The following is a 21492-nucleotide window of genomic DNA, read 5'->3' as shown; positions in this document are numbered from 1 at the left end:
GTGATGTCATTATTGTTGTGTTTACAGTTGATATACAGTTGTATTGTGTAATTGTATGAATTATAGTTTCCCAGATAAAAGAGGGAGAAATGTTCTTGAGGTCAACTAGTTCATCTGCTTTTATCCAAGAAAGATGATCCCTAGTCGTCTGGCAAGTATATTGTAAAGCACAGAGAGGATGACTTAAGGTGACTTGTTATACTGTAGTAAAAGTGGTCCTCGATCACACTACATGTGTGGTTTACCTGAGCCTTAAATATTAATAGTGCTAACAAGTATATAACTAAAGGAAATCAAAAGTATTTGTTAAATGGTTGTTGTTTTTTTAATAACTCTCACTGTATTGGCCTTACCTTCATTTTTGTTCATTGTTAATCTTGGCAGATATTTAGTGAGTAGCTACTAGGTGCTAGTCACATTCTATTCTTTTATGAAATGTGCTAGTCATTTTTTTTAAACAACAACAACAAAATGTCAACCAAAATCATGGTGCAAAATTAGTAGTTTCTGTGGCAATAAAGAGATAGGGGACAGTGAGTTTTTTTCCTGCAGTAATTTAAATAACTATTTAAAAATATTAGTAGTTGCATTTTGATATTGCAAGTCAAAAAGTAATAAGTTGTTTGTTTAATCAGAACCTGATGAAAATATGCCTAAATACTTCTTCCTCTTTTTCTTATCAGGCCATGCACGTGGGAACCTTTTGGTCTCCTCTTTCACATTTGGCCAACTTTGAAATTTATTTTTTTGTACCGTAGTTAACAGGAATCAGCAGTAAACTAAATAACTGAAAAATAAGAGAGCAGGTAGTCCCTCTAAGCAAGCAGCTGTGAGTCCTAGGCCCTGCCTGCAGCAGTGTCCCCCTGCCTTGCTCTCCCTCAGTGTGCTGTGGGGCCAGTTCTGAGTCACAACCGAGCTGGAACCAGTAGAGGTTCTTAATTAATATTAGTGTTATTTTAGGATTGTCAGATTTAGCAGATAAAAATATAGGGTGCCTCATTAATTTTGAATTTCAGATAAACAGTGAATAATTTTTTAAATATAAGTGTGTTCCATGCAATATATGGGACATACTTGACCTAAAAATTATTTGTTTATGTGAAATTCAGATTAAACTAGTGTCCTGCATTTTATCTGGCAACCCAGCTTCCCTCCATTTATTGTATATTAGGTGTAGGCATTCAGAAATTAATAAGAAGTCCTTGAGGGGCTCAAAATCTAAATGGGGGAGATGAGAGGAAGGGATATGGGGAATAGGAACACCAGAGGGGAAACTGTTGCAGTAATCGAGATGTTTGATGATGGGGTCCGAACCAGACAGCGGGGATGAAGAGATTGTTATAGTTTATTTCCCTGTTAATGCTGAGCAAGGTCATCAGCTTAGACCTGAATGCTCCCAGGTAGATAAACAGTACCTATGGGTGCTATTGAGGGCCACTGGCAGGCCAAAAACCTAGGAAAGAGTTGATGGGAAAGGAGAGATGGGAAAATGAGAGAGTAATAGAAATGATAAAAAGAAATGTTTGGGGGAGTCAGAGGAAAAAGAGAGGTATAAAGAAGTCAGATCCATCCATGGTCTTCAGGGGTGGAGGTGGAGGTGGTGTGTCAGAGAAAGATCCCTGAGAACCCTCCGTGCATATCATGGCACTGTGTTGCCTTGGAAAACTCACAAGCTCTTTGGACCTCCCTTTTCTTATTTGTAAGATGAAGGAGCTGGATAAGTTAGTCTCTAATAACTCAGTGGAATCCCTAATCCCAGGTTTTTCATCTTTGAGGGGGAGTTATCCTGATTTTAACACCCATTCCTCCCATTCCCCTAGTCTTGCTTTCTGCCCTTACAACCGCTTTGGAATGAAAATGAATTGACTATCTCAAAGACACTTATTTCTTAAACTGTTTTTACTTTGCATTGACACCAGCATAGATTAAAATAAAATAGTTGAAAAATAAATCCTTCTTATGTACTTCAAAAATTTCTTTTGTTCATTTTTGATAATCCATTCCTGAATGAATAAAATAGAAGGCTTAAGGCTAGAGCCTCATATATTTAACTACATTATAGAGACAGTTTGTGACTTTAGAAATACCTGGATGCATTTTAATCTACCCACATAGACTCTTTACCAAACTGCTGTGTGGTGGGGAGTGATCCTGGTGGCTACTTGTGGTCATGATGTATTTGCATAAGCATGCAGCTGCCGTTACCTATGTATTAATGTTGCCTACTTAATAATCCATTTAAAACCTGGGCTGTAAATCAGAAATGGCTGCCAGTGATAAAGGAAGATTTAATGGAAGCAAATTTACCATTTTGGGGAGTGGTTTTTAACCATTTTTGGAAGTGTTTTGAAAATCTGATGAAGGCAACTGGATTTTTTCCCAAATTGGACTCACGTATACAAAATGTTGCAGAAAAATCAGGGGATTTAGAGACGCCCCCTGCCCCTCAAGCCCATCCATGGATGACCCAGTTTTAAACTCATGATTTTGGAGCTCAACTCTACAGCTAAACTGATCCATTCATTCAGGCCTTCAGCAGTTCATTCATGAGCTACACTAGAGGCATTATGGGAGGCTCTGATTTTTAACTGTCTCCTGACGGGAATAATCTTGTTCAAACAAATTCAAGAGGCCATTTTCATCTTGAAAATAACTCATACAGTGTATGTCTCTGAGTTAACGCTTTTTATAGATTTAGGGCTTATTTGGTGTGTCCCAAGAGGAATAACAGCAGCTACCTAATTTATCATCCATATTCCTCTTGCTTTAATACAGCTTTTCTTAATTTCCCTTTGGTTATCCATTTCCATTCTTATCTTTATAGTATAGTCACACCATTTTCAATTGTCTTTCTCCCTACATCTTTATTTTATAAACATTTCTTTGTGCTTCCATATAGCCATCATCTTTAATGCTGCCCAGTATTACACTAAGTTGATGTGCCTCTCTGATGTTGAACATAAAGGTTATTTCCAATTTTACACTGTTTGGAGAGTGTTGCAAATGACTGTTTTAAGTAGTTTTTTCAGTCTTGTCTTGGATTAGTTTCTTAGGACAGATTCTCAAGGACGGGAACAATGGTTCTTTCATTCATGGCATTTTTATTAAGCACCTATTATGTGCTAGGCTGGGTCAGAGGCTTGGTCATTTCCATGACACTTGATGTGCTTTGACGTTCTTTCCAAATGTGCTAGAGAACTGCCTAACCCGTTGAGTCAGCTCTTAATTGTCCAGCCCAATAGATCTGCGCTTCCTCATTATTCATCTGGTGAATGTTTAGAAGTACACTAAATAACGTGTTATAAGGAAGGCAAATCTCAAGAAATGGCAATGTATGGCTAAGTGAACTGTACATGCCTTTAAGACCGTTTGCTGTTTGGATTGTTTACACAACTTGATGTTCTTTTGATATGATAATTGAGAGAGGAAGCTTTGACCAAGTCAGAGGTTTAGAACATCTTAGGTACAGATATACAGAGTTAAACATCTTAGGCTAAATAACATGGATTTATAAATTTGGTTAAAGCAAAACCAAAATACAGTTTTTTTTATTTTTTTATTTTTTGTGAGGAAGATCAGCCCTGAGCTAACATCCATGCCATACTCCTCTTTTTGCTGAGGAAGGCTGGCCCTGAGCTAAAATCCATGCCCATCTTCCTCCACTTTTATGTGGGATGCTGCCACAGCATGGCCTGACAAGTGGTGTGTGGGTGCGCACCTGGGATCCGAACCCAGGCCGCCGGCAGCAGAGTGCGCGCACTTAACCGCTACACCACGGGGCCAGCCCCTACACAGTTTTATTAATGTATTCAGACTTTCATTTTGTGAACATTTATTGGATGCCTCAAATGTGCTGGGAAAACAAATGAGAGTGTGACACCGCATATTCTTGATTAGTGGGGAGAGGCAAACACATATATAAACAAGTAATTGCTGTAGCACATATGTCCAAGAGTACAGAGGAGCAGGAGTTTCTATGTCCTTTCACCCAGATTTTTTAGTATAGAGAAGCTTTTTTTTTTTACTTTTGTGGTTTACTTTCATCTCTTGGGAAAGGAAAAAAACTTGTTAGAGTACGGTAAATATAAATGACTTAGTTGGGATGAATACTCAACTCAATTTCTGAAATACATGTATAATTTAATGAAGATTCAAAAGCAAGTAATTAAGACTTTTGCCCTTTTGATTATAGTATGGCTGGCTGGTTGAAGAGAAGTGAGGTTGATGGTTATCTGAAAAGTCACGAGTTTCTTTGTAAACATCATTTCTAATAATCATTGGAAGGGACAAAAATAAAATAATAGAGCTATGTATGCTGTCATTAGCCATAGCAAAAACATTCTAATATGATAATTTTCTTTTAGTCATCTAAGCTAAAATAGAATAGAAGAGGTGGTCTACCTGCTTTTCTAGAACACAATGGAAGAACCTGACAGCCTGAGTTTGGTTGTAACTGCTGGTTACTAACTGTAACCACTGATCTTAACAACCCCTGTCCTTCTGTTTGCTCATTGGTAAATTGGAGATAATAATAGTACCCGCTTGTTAGGGCTGCCAAATCCAATAGATACCTCTCTATGCTCATCTTAGTCAACCTGAGAGCAGCATTTGCTAGAGTTGACCTCTTCTTCTTTCTTAAGACACTCTTCTCTCTTAGCTCCTGAGACCCCCAAACTCTAGTTCTTTTCTTCTTCTACCTCTTACTCCTTTTCATTTGCCTTTCTTGGCTGTGCTTTTTCTACCTGATTTCTAAATGTTGGATGCCTGAGGGTACTTTGCGAAACTTCTTTCTATTTACTCCTTTCCAAGGTGATCCATTAGTCCCATGGCTTTAAATATCGTCTATATGCCAATGAGTCTTTATATGTCTCCAGTCCTGACCTGTCCAGCTGTGAGGTCCAGATTCGTATGTCAGATTGCCTCCTAGATATTGCTGCTTTAACACATTCCTAACTGGCTCTCCCCACCAAAACCAGCAAACAAAGAAACCTTTTCCCTTTCTCAGTCATCTCCATCTTGGATAAATGACCTTACATCTCTGATTCGTCCTTGATTCTTTTATTTCCTTCACCCCATATATCCAAGCCAGCAGTAAAACTACCTCCAGAATATATTTTGAATCAATCTATTTCTGTCTTCTCTGCCACCATCCTAGTCCAAGCCATCATCATCTCTTGCTACTTTCACAGGCTTCTAACTTGTCCCCTTCCTGTCTCTTCTCTCCATAGCTGCTAGAATGGTTTTTTAAAAAAGCAAAAATCAAATCACGTCACTTCTCTGTTTAAGATCCACTGGTGGCTTCCCACTGCACATAAAATAAAGTCGAAATCTCCTTTCCATAGCTTACACGTCTGGGCTCAGTTTCTATAGCTTGGAAATTTGGATAGTTGTGACTTTAACTAGAGTAAAAGCTCCTAGAGGACACAGGTTTTTATCTGCTTGTTCATTGCGTTTTCCCAGTGCCTAGACCAGTGTGTATACAGAATGGGCACTTAATAAGTATTGTTGAATGAATAAACATATTCAGATTATGTGGGCCCCCAAAAGCCTATCTTCTTCCCTCTTTCAGAGCGGCATATTATAGCTTAGTATTTTCTGCATTATATAGAAAGTCCAGCAAAGGCTTCTGATATAGTATCTCCATTCTTTTCCCTTCTTGCCTTCTACACATATCCCCCCCTGCTTTTGTTCTTCAGATCTGAGGATATGTTTGGGTCATTAAGAGAGGATAGATGAGTAAGCAGGACAAGAAACAGAATAGAAATTGAAAAGGAACCCTGAGAATAGTAGCAAGAACATTTTAAAATAAGCATTTTACTATAGAGATATTGGAATACTTGCAGAAATAGTTGAGTAGTATAATGAATTCTTATCTCTTCATCACCCAGTTTCAACAGTTATCAACTCATGACCGTTCTTTGAACCACCAGCGTTTAAATTGGAAATTACCTGTGGTAAAGGAATACCTAGTTCATAGAGGTTTGTATCACAGGTAGATTTTACCCTGGGCATTGTTACTATTTTGTAAACCAACAAAACAGAATAGGTATGATTTTAAGGATATTAGGTTCTGAAATATCTTTTCTGGTTGACTTTTTGTGAATGCCTGAAATTTCACCATTAGTTCATCTGTAAATTTGTAAATCTTGAATAAGCCTGAGAAGGGAAATACATGAAGCCCATTAGCAGTTATTTATGTCTTAGGGTAAAGTGGTTAATTAGAAGCATGCTTGACTGGTAAGTAACCCAGAGCAGGCTTTGATGGAAGGTACGAAGTCACAGGGGCCTGGGGTGGGGTGGCCATATGAAGACAAGGAGTACTGTTCTAGGGGTAGAAGGTGCTGCTCTGCTACTTTCCAGCTTTGCCTAGATGTGGTCCTGGCCTCAAAGCCTATGGAAAAAGAGGTCCCCATTCCAGTTTGGTGATGTTCCTGTCATCTGTCATCTGGGTTCCCTTCGGCTGGCTGCAAAGACCTTGTATAAGGCTGCCCTGGAGGTGCTTCCAGCTAACTCGGCTGCTTGTTTGTTTTTAGGTATCTTGCAATATATTCAGAACTCTCCCTCCTAGTGACAGCAATGAATTTGATCCAGAAGAAGATGAACCTACCCTTGAGGCATCGTGGCCACACTTACAGGTACTTTGAACTACCATTTGTTATAAAAGAAAGCTCCATTAACTCGTTAGCTGATTAGCATGGGAATTCCTTGAAAGGCATGTATTCACCAAGACATCAAATTAGTGTACATTAATGGAAAAGCTAGAGAATACTTTTTATGTTTCTTACTCTTGATAATTAGGATGCCAAAAGAATAAAATAATAAATTGCAGTGTAATACTGTAGTGTGGGCCCTCGCGGGTTACAGGTCCAGCCAGCAGTTCTTAGTCTTTTATTAGAGTTTCTATGTGATCCTGTCTGCTGAAGCCTCAAACAAGAGCAGAACTATTTTCACATTAATGTTAGTTAGATGTGATTAGGTCACAGAGTACATATCTCATTTTCAGCAGTAAGTACCCTGGGGACTTTGAATGCCTGTCTTTATGATAACCGCGAATGCGTTTCTTTAGCCTGGAAAGGCAAAAACAAATTGCTACAGCTATTTCACAGTGTTGTAAGGAAGAATAACAGCTGAGAGAAAGCTTGTGTGAAGGCCGGTTTTTGTTCTCTTACACTGAGAAGGCCATGTTTTCCAGTCATACTCATGTGCCAGGACAGATCAGAGCCATCCCTGCATCTCCTCGCCCAGCACCAGGCCCATCTGTATTGCATTTACTTACCCATTCCCGTCATTTTCCATCCTCCTTTCCTGGCTGCTTTCTTTCAAGGTCAACATTTCTCGAAGGAATGGAACAAGGAAATTTGAATGTAATGAACCCCAAAGCCATCTTTCCACTGAGTCAGAATGTTCTCAGAGGCTGTGTGACAATGAGCAAGGAAGGAAGGGGTGGAAGAGAAGGAATGTGACCTTGTGCGTCTTCACCCGGAGGCAGCAGCTGCTGCATCTTTGTACAGATGTGCTCATAGTTACTAGTTGACTTTCTGAAGAGCAGAACACTGTCCAGCAGGGACATAAGGCCTAAAGATAATTCTGAGTTTATTTTTTTCTCTACTTCAGAATTTTTGACATAAATTTGCAACTTTCCCTGTCCTGCTTTGGCAACTCAAAGTTGCTACAGATGTACGTGTGTGCTATTTCCCCTGGTTATGTAGAGAGCTTTCAGGGGCTCTGTTCTCAATTCTTACCCAGGCATGTTATACATATGTATTCCTACTACCAATGCCAAGATTGAGTAAATGAGTTAAAACACTGTAATTGATTTACTATCTTAGATGCTTGATTTTTTTTTTTTAAGGTGCCAGACATACTATCTGCAATCTAAGAAATTTGCAAAACTATTTGTGCTTTTCATGCTATATCCCAGATTGTGACAAAAATCCAAAAAAGAATTACTCTTTTGAGTGGGTGGACTTCTTATCATGTCTTATTCTTAATGCTTGGCACCAGTTAATAGAAGTGCAGTGTAGTCTAGAAGAAATTTAAAAAACAAAATGAACAAAAAAAGATAATCTCCTCAGGAGAGTTCCACATCTTAACCATGGAAAAGACAGGGAGAGAGACATCTTAAAAGCTTCAACTTGTCTTCTCTACATCCCAGAGAAGAGACAGTAGACCACTCTTGCCATTTGGAAAAGCTTTTTGAATTCTCTAAATCATGATCCCCATAGATGTGAATTTCCCCTAAAGTACAATAAAGTTTAACTCAATATTTCAATTAATGTTTCCGAAGCTTAATGACTCAGTAAAATATAGGACCAAATTAATTCCTAAAGCTATTAAACTAAATTCTGCCACCAAAAATCTCTAGCTTACACTGTGTCATTACTACAGGAACATTAACCATTAGTTCATCTGAAATTCTAAAACCAGAGCAACAGTGAGGAATGGTGATGAGACCCCTACCATTGTAGATATAAAGTCACAAACTGTATTCCAGAACGGGCTGATTTCATCTGTGTAGACATCCTGTTCGAGCCTATAATCCTCTTGTCCCTTCTTTAGTTCAAGGGGAAATACAACTTAACGCTGGATCAGGTAAAGGAACCCTACTCTTAAAATTCACAAATCAGTCTTCATTCATAGTAAAGGTCAAGTCAGTAGGCACACTGTTGCCTTCACCATCTATTGCTTTATGGAAGTCTTTGTACAGGCTCCTGACTTGTCTCAAGAATCCTGGGCTTCCTTTGTGTATTCTGACTCCACAAATTACTCACCTTTCCATTTTCACTGATACGCGGTTTTAGTATTGACAAGAGCACTCATTGAACGTTTAAGAAATCTCCTTTTCTGTTCGTGGTAAGTCATACATGTCATAGTGACCCATCACTAAATTGAACACTTTCCTTTTTAGTTGATGCAACAATCTGTTTTTCTTACAAAAACACACTTTACCAAAAAACACTTTTTTTACTTTTTCTTACCTCCAGCATTAGCCGTGCACCTCCTCTTCTGGACCGCATTTTACAAGGAAGCACGGTGTTTTTACCAAATATCTGACAATAGTAGAAAACAGCAAAATTGCATTGAGATGTGGTTGTTGGGTGTTTGGCTGGGCTTATTGCCTAGCTAAATGACTACTCCTGCACACCTCTTCTTTGATTTAAATTTGTGACCCATACAAAATTACTCATTATAACAAATCATGGATCTTTGGGGAAATTTAAAAATAGAAAAAAGTATTAAATCTACAAATTTTTAGTTCAAATATGTCAAAGGGTTTGCTGTATGAATGTTACTTGATCTCTTCTATTATCTATATTGGTATCTTTTAAGCTGGTATCCCATAATTACCATGGTTATTCTTTGTGTATTTTCTGAAATTGGGTCTGTATTTCCAGTAGAATGCGATTTGCAGGACTTCCATTTACAATTAAGGGATTGTTTGTAATGCTTTACACTTGAGACTGAAAACAAGAATGCTAAAGTCTTTTTACTCATGTTCCTTGGACAATTCATTTACGTGACCTTTGAAAGTAATTTATCTTCCCCAGTCCTCAGTCTTTCCCTTTAGAAACTCAGGGGAGATTTTTGATTCTGAGGTAAAATCTGTCTCTTAAGTGTAGAGAATATTTATGCTTATTAATAAATGTGTCTGAAGTGTTTCCACCAAACTGTTTTAAACCATAACTGCTTTCAAGGCATCAGAGGGGAGAGAGCACTTAGCCAATTCCGCTGGAAAACCCTGCCAGCCCACAAGTCAGGCTTGAAAGATGAGAATTTCTCTCCTTTGTGGGAATCAAAAGAGAAATGAAATCCCCTTTTATGAGTTATTTGAATAAGGCTGACATTCTGTTTGTAAAACTGAGAGTTGAAAGATTCGTGTATTGCAAAAAGAACAATTCTTCTAGGAGGTGTTGGGACGCAGGCATTATAACTAAAATAATAACTCGACAGCGTTCAGATCATTGGGAAAGAAGTTTTTCTGAATTCAGAAAGTGTCAAAGAGAAAAACATAGTTTTATAAAGAAGTAAAATTCTAGTGTGAATACCTAATTTAAGTGTGGAGTTAGCATCTGAAGTCATAGGTCACTATATGATGCATTAAGTCAGTGGTATCTGCAGACCCTTAGGGAGTTCGTGAGACCGGATTTTCAGTGGCCTGCAAGGTCAAAATTAGTTTTACAGTACTACGCTATTTGCTCTTTTCGTTGTGCTGACATTTGCACTAATAGTTGTAAAAGCAATGGTAGTTGAAACTGCTGTTGCATTAGCACAAATCAAGGCAGTTGTGCCCAACTGGCCTAGTAGTTGTGTTCTTCACTGTCATGCACTTACAATAAAAACAAAGCCAGTTTCAATTGAGAATGTTCTTGAAGTAGCAGCAAAATTGTTAATTTTATTAAATCTTGACCTTCGAGTATACTTAAAAAATATTCTTCGTGACGCAACGGGCAGTATGCATAAAGCAGGTCTGCCGCGTCCTGAAGTGTAATGGTCGTCTTGTGCTAAAGCACCGGTGTGCTTGTGTGAGCTGTGAGCTAAATCAGCTGTTCTTTCATGAAATATTGTTTTTACTTGAAGGAATGCCTGACAAACTATGGTTGTTCCCACTTGGGTATTTGGTGGATGTTTTCTCTAAAACAAACAAAGAAAATAGTTGTTACCACTGATAAAATTAGAGCATTTAAGCACAACTTAGAATTTTGGAAAACTTGTAACTGTCTTGTATCTGTCACCTTGAGCTTTACAACTTCCCAAAGATTAAAGACTTTTTTGATAAAATTGGAGATATTAAAGAATGTGACTTTTTTTTTGATATTGTATAATGAAATGTGTCAACATTTGAAAAATCTGCATAACTCAGTGAACCAATATTTTCTAGTTGGCTAATGAATGATGTTGGGAAACCGTGCATGGGGAAAAATCCATTCAAAGTGCAAGACAGATGATTGGAATTTAGTGTAACAGAGTATGAAACATTCATTGATACAGTTTCAGATTCTACATTGCAACTCATATTTAAGAAATGACTGCGAGTTTTGGTATAGTATCAAAGTAGAATATCCACAATTATGTGAAAAGACGATGAAAAAACTCTCTCTCTTTCATACTACTAGATCTGTGTGAGGCTTGATTTTTCTTTATATACTTCACCCAAAACAGTATATTACAACAGATTGAATACAGAAGCAGATAGGAATCTGTATTCTAATATGTCACTAAAGAGATTTACAAAAATAAAAAACAATACTTTTCTCAATAACTTTGTTGGAAAATAAAGTTATTTTTCACAAAAATATATTATTTATGTTAACAGGTAATGTATTTTATTGTTTCAAAATGAAATAAGTACATATTTTAAATTTTCTCAGTTTGTATTTGTAATTATTTATATCTCATATAAACAAAAGCTTTTTGGACTATTCAGTAATTTTTAAGTGTAAAGGAGTGCGACTAAAAAGTTTGAGAATGCTGTGTTAAGCAGTAATGACAATAGTGGTACATGTTAGCCACTGTATAGAGGGCTTTATATATATATATTATCACATTTAATCTTAGGGATTACCATCCCCATTATACAGTCGAAGAAACAGACGTTTAGAGAAATTAACTTGCCTAGAATTACATAGTTAATAAGAGCCAGAGCTAGGCTTCCAATCCTTCTGTCTGTCTCTTAAAAGTTCTGGATTGTTGTATACTACACCAGGATCTAATGTATACTTTAACATAGATTTATTTTGCAAAGAACATAAACAGTGATCCCCCACTGTTTATCAGGACAGTTATTTGAGGTTGACCCAGCAGATGAGAACACGCTTCCTCTTTGCAGATGAGAATATTCTCCTACACCATAACATATTGCTTAGAGGAGTGTAAATTGCCATAAACTTGCTGAAAGCAAATTTGGCCATAAGTGTTGAAAATCCTGAAATGTTTGGATTTTTTTTTTTTTTTTTGTGAGGAAGATCAGCCCTGAGCTCACATCCAAGCCAATCCTCCTCTTTTTTGCTGAGGAAGACTGGCCCTGAGGTAACATCCATGCCCATCTTCTTCCACTTTATGTGGGACGCTGCCACAGCATGGCCTGACAAGTGGTGTGTCGTGCACGTACAGGATCCGAACCTGGGCCTCCAGCAGCGGAGCGCACATACTTAACCACTATGCCACGGGGCTGGCCCCGTTTGGATATTTTTTGATCTAACAATTCCACTTTTAGAAATATTTCCTCATGAAATAATTGAGCAAGTGCACACTGATGTATGTTATATGAGGTCCATTGTGGCATAATTTGATAGAGAAGTAATTCAGAAACTACTTAACTAAGTATAGGAGATTAAATTAACTATGAATAATAGAATTATTCATTATGAATTATGTATAATGGACTACTTGTAGATACTAAGAATGATGGCTTAGATTCTGTTGACATAACTGTTCACAATATGTAGTTTAGATGGTAAAAGGAGATGGAAAACTCCTTTTTTACATATAAAATATATTATAGTACATTGATATGTTGTAGAAGCATAGAGAAAAGTCGAGAGGTTTATATATTAAAATGTTAACACTGATTATCTCTGAATGGTGAGATTATAGGGATTTTTATTTGCTTTGTAGCTGTATTTTCAGATTTTTAATTTAAAAAGTTTAAAAAATAGAACAGCAACTGTGAAGCCACAAGAAAGAGTAGTGTAGTTAGTCAATAGTCAATTGGTATTAAAATCCAATTTTCGAAGTCCTGTCAGTTTTAGTGTTACAGGCTTTTTATGCTTTTTGATACTATTCTTAGTGAATTGTAATTTAAAATTAACTGTAATCTGTTTGTTGCAGCTTGTATATGAATTTTTCATACGATTTTTGGAAAGCCAAGAATTCCAACCCAGCATTGCCAAAAAATACATAGATCAGAAATTTGTATTACAGGTAAGCAAATTCTTCTGGTTGTATTTGTTACTCAGTTGATAACACTTTATCTCATTTTCTCTTGATATTTGTTAAAAAATCTTGCAATGACAGTTGTATCACCTTGTAAACAAATATATACACATAAGTCAGTTTCCATTATTGCCCATTAAAAGTAATAGGTACCTCTTTAATTTGTGCTGGAAATTAATTACATTTTAAACAACGAGGAATGCTAATGCCTAAATCCCTGCACTTTTCTTTCCTAAAGTTTTGATTATAAAGGAATTTCATTTATATAACCTTAGTTTGTATGAATCTTTATGTAGCTTGAAAACTTCTATTTGCGTAAGGATTCTTAAGGAACTGTCGCCTAGGTCTGTTAAAACTGAGTAGGCGTGGTCTAGAACATAAGTAACCTTTAATAAATAATCATAGTCTGAGTACTGATGAGCTTTCACAGCTAGGAAATAGCACAGCTTAACCTTTAAAATTCCCCCAAAGGGATTAACTCTCACCTAACTGGAACTTCTCAGGGTACGTGTTTTCCTTCATTTGTCATTTTACATTTAAAACTGTATACCACATCTTCCTTTTTACTGGGATCTGGGTACTTTTATGGCACTGAATTTATAGGTAATGTCTCCTTGCTCCTGTTGTTAACAATCAATTAGAAAAATGGGTACTTGAGCCAATTGCTGTATGGACTGTTTTAGCTCCTTTCTAAGCGATTAGCAGGACACCTCATGTAGAAGAGAATAAATATTAATCTCCTAGTGAGCCAGTAAGCAGAACTTCAAACTTAAAACATTATTTTGGCACGAAATTGATCTCTTATGCCTTACCTGGATAAAGGTTGATAACCTTCTTTTTTTAAAAAATTTTTATTTATTTATTTTTCCCCCAAAGCCCCAGTAGATAGTTGTATGTCATAGCCGCACATCCTTCTAGTTGCTGTATGTGGGACAGGGCCTCAGCATGGCCGGAGAAACGGTGTGTTGGTGTGCGCCCGGGATCCGAACCCGGGCCGCCAGTAGCGGAGCGCGCTCACCCAACCGCCAAGCCACGGGGCCGGCCCGATTGATAACCTTCTTGATGACCTCTTTCCCCCTCCTTAATTAAATTAATAAATTTAGAATTCTGGATATGTGAGGTTGAGAGGCTTTGGAAAAGTGAGGTTCGGGATATAGATAGAGAGGTGGATATGTGGATCACTGGATAAATAGGTAGATTGATCCACCACCATATATCAAGGAGGCAAAAATGCATTTCAGACAAAATGAAAGCAAGACATAACAGGTCTGTGTTTTGTATTGGAAAGTCCTTGCATTTATATAGCACTGTATAGTTGTCAGAGCATCTTTACATTTATTATTTAATTTGATTTGTACAACAGTCTAGAATAGATATGGCTAAGTGTTATGTCCATTTTGTAGATGAATAAACAGAGGTCTAGAAAGATTATCCAGTTTTCCCAAGAACATTTCGTCTTCTGGTTTTTGGTCCGTTATGCCATGATACCTCCTTGTTATTCCCCTCACTGTAGCTTGGAATGATTTCAAGGCAGGAGTCGCCCTCGCTTCTCAACACTGATGAAATAACAAGGTTCTCTTATATTTCTGGTAAATTAAGGTACCAAGAGGATCAGATAATGATTCTGCAGTAAAGCCTGTGTTTAGTTGACATGGAAACAGTAAATCCTACAATCTTGCCATGAAGCCAGTGCTTTTCTTATAAGAAAAACATGCAGGGCCCAGCTCAGTGTGCTCTCCATGGGAGATGGGTACTGATGATAATATTAAAAAACATCAGAGAAACTTAGACTTGGAAGGGACGTTTTGGGTTGTATATGCTAGTTCTTTACCTACCTAATCAGTCTCCTTTGAGACCCTGATAAGGGGTGACCTCTGCTTACCTTTTTTCAGTGAGGAAGGGCCGTATACACAGGCAAATTGTTTCCTTTTTGTTAGAAATTCTTTTTTATGTTGACCCTCCCTATACCTTGTATCCTTTGGCCTTATTTCTCCAGAATAGCCTTTCAGTATATCACTAGTCCAGACATAACCTTCCAGGTCTTGGAACACAGCTTTTGTGTTTACCTCTTGGTTCTTTTTCTCTAGAACAGCGGTTGCAACTCTAGTGCTTGTAGGCCCATTTATGGTGAGTCTGGTGGCCAGACTGGGTCAGACAGTAGGAGGGAGACTGACTTCTACTGAATGGAGCTGTGGCTACCCCTCTTCCTTCAGTTATTGCCAGGTTGCTTTTTTTTTTTCTCCAAGAGAAACAGAAATCCAGATTTTTATGTGAAATTTTCTGATAGTTCTAAAATCCTGTTCGGGATGCACTAAACCCATCTGCCTTCTGGATCTGGCCTACCAGCTGTCAATATGCGTTCTCTGCTCTAGACTGAGTCCTTTGTTCTCTCAACCCTGTCTCATTTGTCGGTTTTTGAAGTCTTCAGCATGTGTCCGTTTGTCTTCAAGGATGACATCTATGTCTGAACACTGCCCTGAGCCTGGGGAGTCCAGGGCAGCGCTAGGTTCTCCATTCCCTTGTCTGGAGGCTGGGTTTCTTAAAGGGGAAGTCTCACGAGCTCCCCTTTCTGTTCCATGACACTGCTAGCTTAGGTTAAGCGTGTGGTCTTAATGGACTTTTAATTTAGCTTTATGTATGTTGTTGTAAAGCTATGTTTTCCCTTGTTCTTGTTCATTATGCAGTTTGCTTTTTATCGAGGTATAGGATTTGAGATGTATTCATATGGAAGATCATTTCTCCCCAGCCTTTTGAAGTCTTTCTGGATCTTGGTTCTGTTGGTACCTTATTCACTGTGTCTTCCATCTTTATCACATCTGTGACCTTCTTTAATATTGGCCTAGCTATTGGCCTCATCTAAGACATTGATGAAAATTGTTAAATTAGCCAGGACTGAGGATAGAGGCCTGTGGCAAGCCTTTAGCAACTTCCTTTTATTTAAACACAGATTCATTAATCAGCAGTTTTTGAATTTCATCCTTGAATCAGTTAGAAATTTACTTTAGAATGTCATCATCCTTCTTGCATTTTTAAATTTTGTTCAAGGAGAGTGTAGAGACTCTGTCAGATGCCATGGTAAAAGCCAGCATTGCGTGTTTACAGCATCCCCTCATCTATGGGCCTTGGAACTTTGTCATAAAAAGGAATGCCATTCATTTGCCACAGGGCAGTAGTGCTCCTGGGTCTACTGTGTTTACTGGTGATGTGGCCCTAAGTACTCAGAAACCGTGGGATTGGCCGTCTGTCCCGAGTTTTGCCAGAGATAAGAAATAAAGTATAAATAGTGAAGTGCATTTACTGAAACTTTATCTTTTCAGCCTCTGCCTCATTTTTACAACTTTTACCTTCTTTACCTTTCCTCTGCTGGGTCTGTTAATGAACTCAACTTGAAAACCAGGGCTCACCCCAGTTCCTGAGTCAGTCATGAAAGGGACAGGCAGGGGATTCTGCTGTTGGCAGAATCAACAGCACCACTGAGTGGCACTGGAATGTCATTGTGTGACTAACCAGTGCATTAACTCTCGTGTCGGGGATGAGCCCTGGGTACCGGTTAGCTGCCATTTTCCAGAATACCCTGTTTATTCATGTTGGTAACCTATAAAGTTGGCCTCCTTTCCCTTTTCCTGCCCTTTAGTCTGCTGCTGACTCACCTGGGATCCCAGCACCTTCTAGGAGGGGGGCCTCAATCCCCTGCCTCCTTCTCCCAAGCCCCCTTCCTGGGAGGTTGGGTCCTGCCTTGGGACCTGCTTGGGCCTTTTGGAGCTTGAGGCGTTGTTGCTGCGATTTCCCTGTCATCCCCCATCGCACCCTACCCCCTCCTGCCGCCGTGCCTTAACTGTCCTTGAGCCGGCAGGCCCTTCACGTGTCTGTACCGCGTAGTCCGCTCATTCATTTTTCACACCCTCGCTTTTCCCCCGCTGGTTTCTCCACCCCACAGGCTCCCGTGGTGCCACCTGGTCCTGGTGTGTTTTGTACCTAAACCTGGTTCTCTTATGACATGAGAACCCTCATACTTTTTCCCTTTTGCAAATCAAGATGACATTTACCTCATTCCTTTTCTTTGAGCAGATTTCTTATTCTCTGTGGATTCTCAAAGATCTCAAAAAGAATTTTGGTGATCTCAACTTATAACTTTTTTGTTCAGTTAGACATAATTTATTCTAGCCACAAGATTTAAACTTATTTTCTATAGCAGCTAGCTGTATTCTTTACAGCCCAGTCTGGCTCTCATTCCCCCGTCAGTAAAGACAAAGGCAAAATAAGAATGGAGCTATTGTAACATGAAGTAGTGGACAGAGTTAGAAAGCTCTAGATTTGAATCCTGATTCCCTTGTGTACTCTAGGTGTATTGTAGGAGCTGAAAATATGAGCTGTGGGGTAAGAAGAAACTGCATTCAAACCTTGGCTTTTCTCCCTTCTTGCAATGTGGCTTTCAGCAAGTTAATATACTGGTGCCCAAGCTTGAGTTTCCTCATTCATGACGTGGGGATAACAAGATAAATGAGATACTGTTAAGTAAAATAGGATATACCTCAAAATTGACAGCTGTTAAATCTGCTTAATTGAGTTGGCACTATGGATACAAAGACAGGCTCCCTACCTTCAGTCTTATACAGGTACTGAAAACTTAGGCAGATTATTGGCTCTTCTGAGCCTCAGTGTTTTCTTCTGTAAAATGGCAATAACAGTCACCTCTCTTACAACAGTTAGGCTTGTTATGATGATAAAATGATATGACTTGTAAAAATGTCTGCAGGTACCACGTTTGGGGCATAGTAGTTGCTCATTAAATATTAATTCCTCTTTTCATACGTGCCTCATATTATATTCTCTGCCAACATTAGTAAGATGTCTTATTTTTCTTGATTCCAATATTAATTTTAAAATCTCCACCTTTTGAAACAAAATTTAAAAGTTTATATGAAACTTATAATAAAATTTTGCAAAAGAATGCTTGAATAAATTTAGAAGTGTAACATATTCCTGGATGGGAAGACTTGCCATCGTAAAGATATCCATAGACTCTCCAATTTAATTTATACATTTAATGTCATTCTAATTAAAATTTCAGTAGTTTCTTTATTTGAAAATTTCAGAGTTCATGAAATAAAAGAAATTTTTGAAAAAGGAAACTAATGATATGATACTTTGCCTATTAGATATTAAAATGTACTATAAAGGTACATTAATTAAAGCATTGTGGTATGGGTACAGGCAACTAGAACATAATAGAGGCTTGGGTGGACAAAACCCTTCTTACTATGCCATGAAACTCATAAAAATATCAATAAATAGATGCATATATATATATATAAATAAATTGTTATAATCCTCTGAAGAGGAAATCTGATAGTATTCTATCAACTTAAATTTTGACTAAGCAATTCCAAGAGAAATAGTCGGATATGTACACAAAGGTAAATGTACAAGGATATTGAATGCATCATTGTTAATAATTATCAGAAAATTGGAAACAATTTAAAAGTTCCTCAGTAGGGGTTTGGTTGAATAAACTGTGGACATTGATATAGTGGAATATTCATCAGTTTATAAAAAGAATGAGGTAGAGCTACACATGATCTGTTTTTAAGTAAAACATGCACATTATGGAACAGTATGATTTTTTGAACCTCAGTCTGTTATTTTAGGGAAAACAAATGTTTGTATATACACTAAAAATTTTGGAAGGAGATACACCAAATTGTTGTTAATTGTCTGGTAGGATGTGGTTATGTGTTGTGATGATCTTCACTTGCTAATTTTTATCTTTCTCTATTTTTCCCATTAAAAAATGAACATATAGGGGCCGGCCTGGTGGCGCAGTGGTTAGGTTCGCGCACTCTGCTTCAGCGGCCCAGGGTTCATGGGTTTGGATCCCAGGCACGGACCTATACACCACTCATCAAGCCCTGCTGTGACAGCGTCCCATATACAAAGTAGAAGAAGATTGGCACAGATGTTAGCTCAGGGCCAATCTTCCTCACCAAAAAAAAAAATAAAATAAATAAAAGTAAAAAGTGGACATGTATGTTATAATCAATAAGAATAGTAAAAAGTATTTCAGTTACAAGTACATTCTCATTTTGTTGCCTTGTGTTTTTCGTAAACCTCAGCTGATGCTGTGCATTAGCGTTCCTATGACTATTTTTGTAAGACTGTGCCATTCTTTTATACTTAACGTTTGCCGTGTTTCCTTCCTTTATCATTTGTATATGTCCTTTTAAAATCTGAAGCTTGATGGAAAGCTTCCTGTGTTGCCTCAAGAGCCTTTTTCAGTGCCTCTCGTTTTAGGTATAAATTAGAGATTAAGTGTACAGACTCGTGTGAATTCAGGCTCTGCCATTTCTTAGTGTGTGATCTTGGGAAAGTTAGATAACTACTCTGTGCCTCAGTTTCCTCATCTGGAAAGTAGATGCAAAATATCCATAATATAATAGTAATTCCATTGTAAGGTGGTTATGGAGACTTACTAAGTGAACAAACACTTAGAACAATTCCTGACATAGAGAGTAAGTGCTCAGTAAATGTTATGCTGCTGCTGTCACTACTGTTTTTTTAGGATCATATGTTGTTTTGAGAACCTTCTTTTGTCATATTTTTTAGAATAGGCTCAGTCCATGAAGTCATATGGTGTTAGTCTATTATGTCTTACCAAGCATGTTATGAACTTTTTGAAATTTGACTTTTAGCATTCTGAAAATCAAAAAAACCCTTTGGGGGCTGGCCCGGTGGCTTGGCAGTTAAGTTCACACATCTCGCTTCAGTGGTCCAGGGTTTGCCTGTTCGGATCCTACTCACCGCTCATCAAGCCATGCTGAGATGTAGAGCTACAGCTCTACAACTATGATATACAACCATGTACTGGGGCTTTGGGGAGAAAAAAAGAAAAAGAGGAAGATTGGCAACAGGTGTTAGCGCAGGATCAATCTTCCTCAAAAAAAAAAAACCCTTTGGACTCCACTTACATGGTTCTTCTCTGGCTGTTGGGATTTTTAAAGATGTTAAATGTGGTCTCTCCTGTCCTTGGATTCTGATCAGTTCCACTTCACCATCTGATTTCTTCCAATCCGTGTGAGAAGTGAATGTTTATTACTGCCAGGAGCATGTACTTTTTAATATGTGAGAACCAGGCACATTCAGATCTTCACAGAGGCCAGACAAGTCGTACATAATGGCATAGTCTGGGTGTGAGGAAAAGGAGTGATAGAATGCTGGTGACCTAGAGGGCTGGGACCCTGCTGCCAGTCCGCTCCTATTAACTGTCGCCCTCTAGGCAAGTGGGCCCAGTGTTGCGAGATCTGATTTTTTCAAGAAATTTCAAGAAGCTGGAAATTCAGATTTTTGTGTGAGCTAGACAAAAAACCCTCTGTAACTTGTACCTTTGAAGGATTTGCTCTTTTTTATTTAAGAACGGTCTGTCTGGCTTGCTTAAATTTCATTGTAATTTTTGTTAAATCTAGATTTACTTAACAGTTAGCATTTCTTATGTACTTAATCTAAGTCTTTATACAAGAAAGCTGTCAGAGATCTAGCAAAGATAGTCAGTTGATTACATAGTGCAGTTGTGTCTATGGTAATGTTGTTGATTTTAGACTCAGGTAACTTGGTAACTGCTGTGTATAGCCTTGAGTGTGTAGGCTTGCCTAGGCTTATAGAACAACTTTGTCTTTTCCCAATAAAGATAATTTTCATCTGTATTAGGACAGTTGGGAAACATTTTCTTTATGATCTCCTCGTGCCCCGCCCGGACTGAAAATGAATTGCTGAACTTTGAATTATTTCATTGGGTGGATGATTGTGGCAAGAGTCTAGCAGCATATTTCTAAGGACTGCTCTCAACCACTCTGCAAATCTGAAAAGCAGTCAGTGGTTGCTAAGAGACATACTGTTCAAGTATCCCCATAAACATATGTACTGCTAGAGATTGCTATTTAGTAATTTGTACTTCACATTTGCAGTTATATTTAGCTGAAAGGTGCCATAAGTATATGCAAATTATGCAAATCATTCAGACTGTCCTTAAAAGTGACCTTTTTGTTATTGTGTTTTATTTATTTATTTATTTATTTTTTGTGAGGAGGATTGGCCCTGAGCTAACATCTGCCAATCCTCCTCTTTTTGCTGAGAAAGACTGGCCCTGGGCTAACATCCGTGCCCATCTTCCTCCACTTTATATGGGACGCCACCACAGCATGGCTTGACAGGCGGTGCGTCGGTGCGCGCCCGGGATCCGAACCAGCGAACCCCCGGCCGCCGCAGCAGAGCGCGTGCACTTCACTGCTTGTGCCACCGGGCCAGCCCCTGTTATTGTGTTTTTAAAAACTCAAGACAGGTTGGACACGACTCAAACCAACCTGTTAAAAAATTTTAAGTTTTGAACTGAAATAAATTCCACGAGGCCTTGAATCTCAGCTTCAATACAAAGAACTGTTTTCCAAACAAGTTCCTTGAATATGTCAAAATGTTTACATTTCTCTCAGAGTCTATAGCAAATATAACGTTAGAGAATTTACTTCTACTAGGAATTGTATCAGATAGCCATTACCAATTAACAATAAA

General features: G+C 38.2%; 1 protein-coding gene across 2 annotated transcripts in view; it reads left to right on the top strand.

The window, feature by feature from the left end:
• Positions 1 to 21492, top strand: part of PPP2R5E (protein phosphatase 2 regulatory subunit B'epsilon) — a 140656-nt gene that overhangs the window by 92681 nt on the left and 26483 nt on the right. For both annotated transcript variants that reach the window (XM_058567080.1, XM_058567079.1), the window contains exons 4-5: positions 6534 to 6635; positions 12829 to 12921. In XM_058567080.1, the coding sequence (XP_058423063.1) occupies positions 6534 to 6635; positions 12829 to 12921 (195 nt within the window). The remainder of the gene's footprint in view (positions 1 to 6533; positions 6636 to 12828; positions 12922 to 21492) is intronic.

This window comes from Diceros bicornis, chromosome 24 (genome assembly GCF_020826845.1).
Source record: "Diceros bicornis minor isolate mBicDic1 chromosome 24, mDicBic1.mat.cur, whole genome shotgun sequence".
Classification (NCBI taxonomy): Eukaryota; Metazoa; Chordata; class Mammalia; order Perissodactyla; family Rhinocerotidae; genus Diceros; species Diceros bicornis.
Note: the sequence above shows the minus strand (reverse complement) of the source record. Positions and strands in the feature narration are given on the sequence as shown.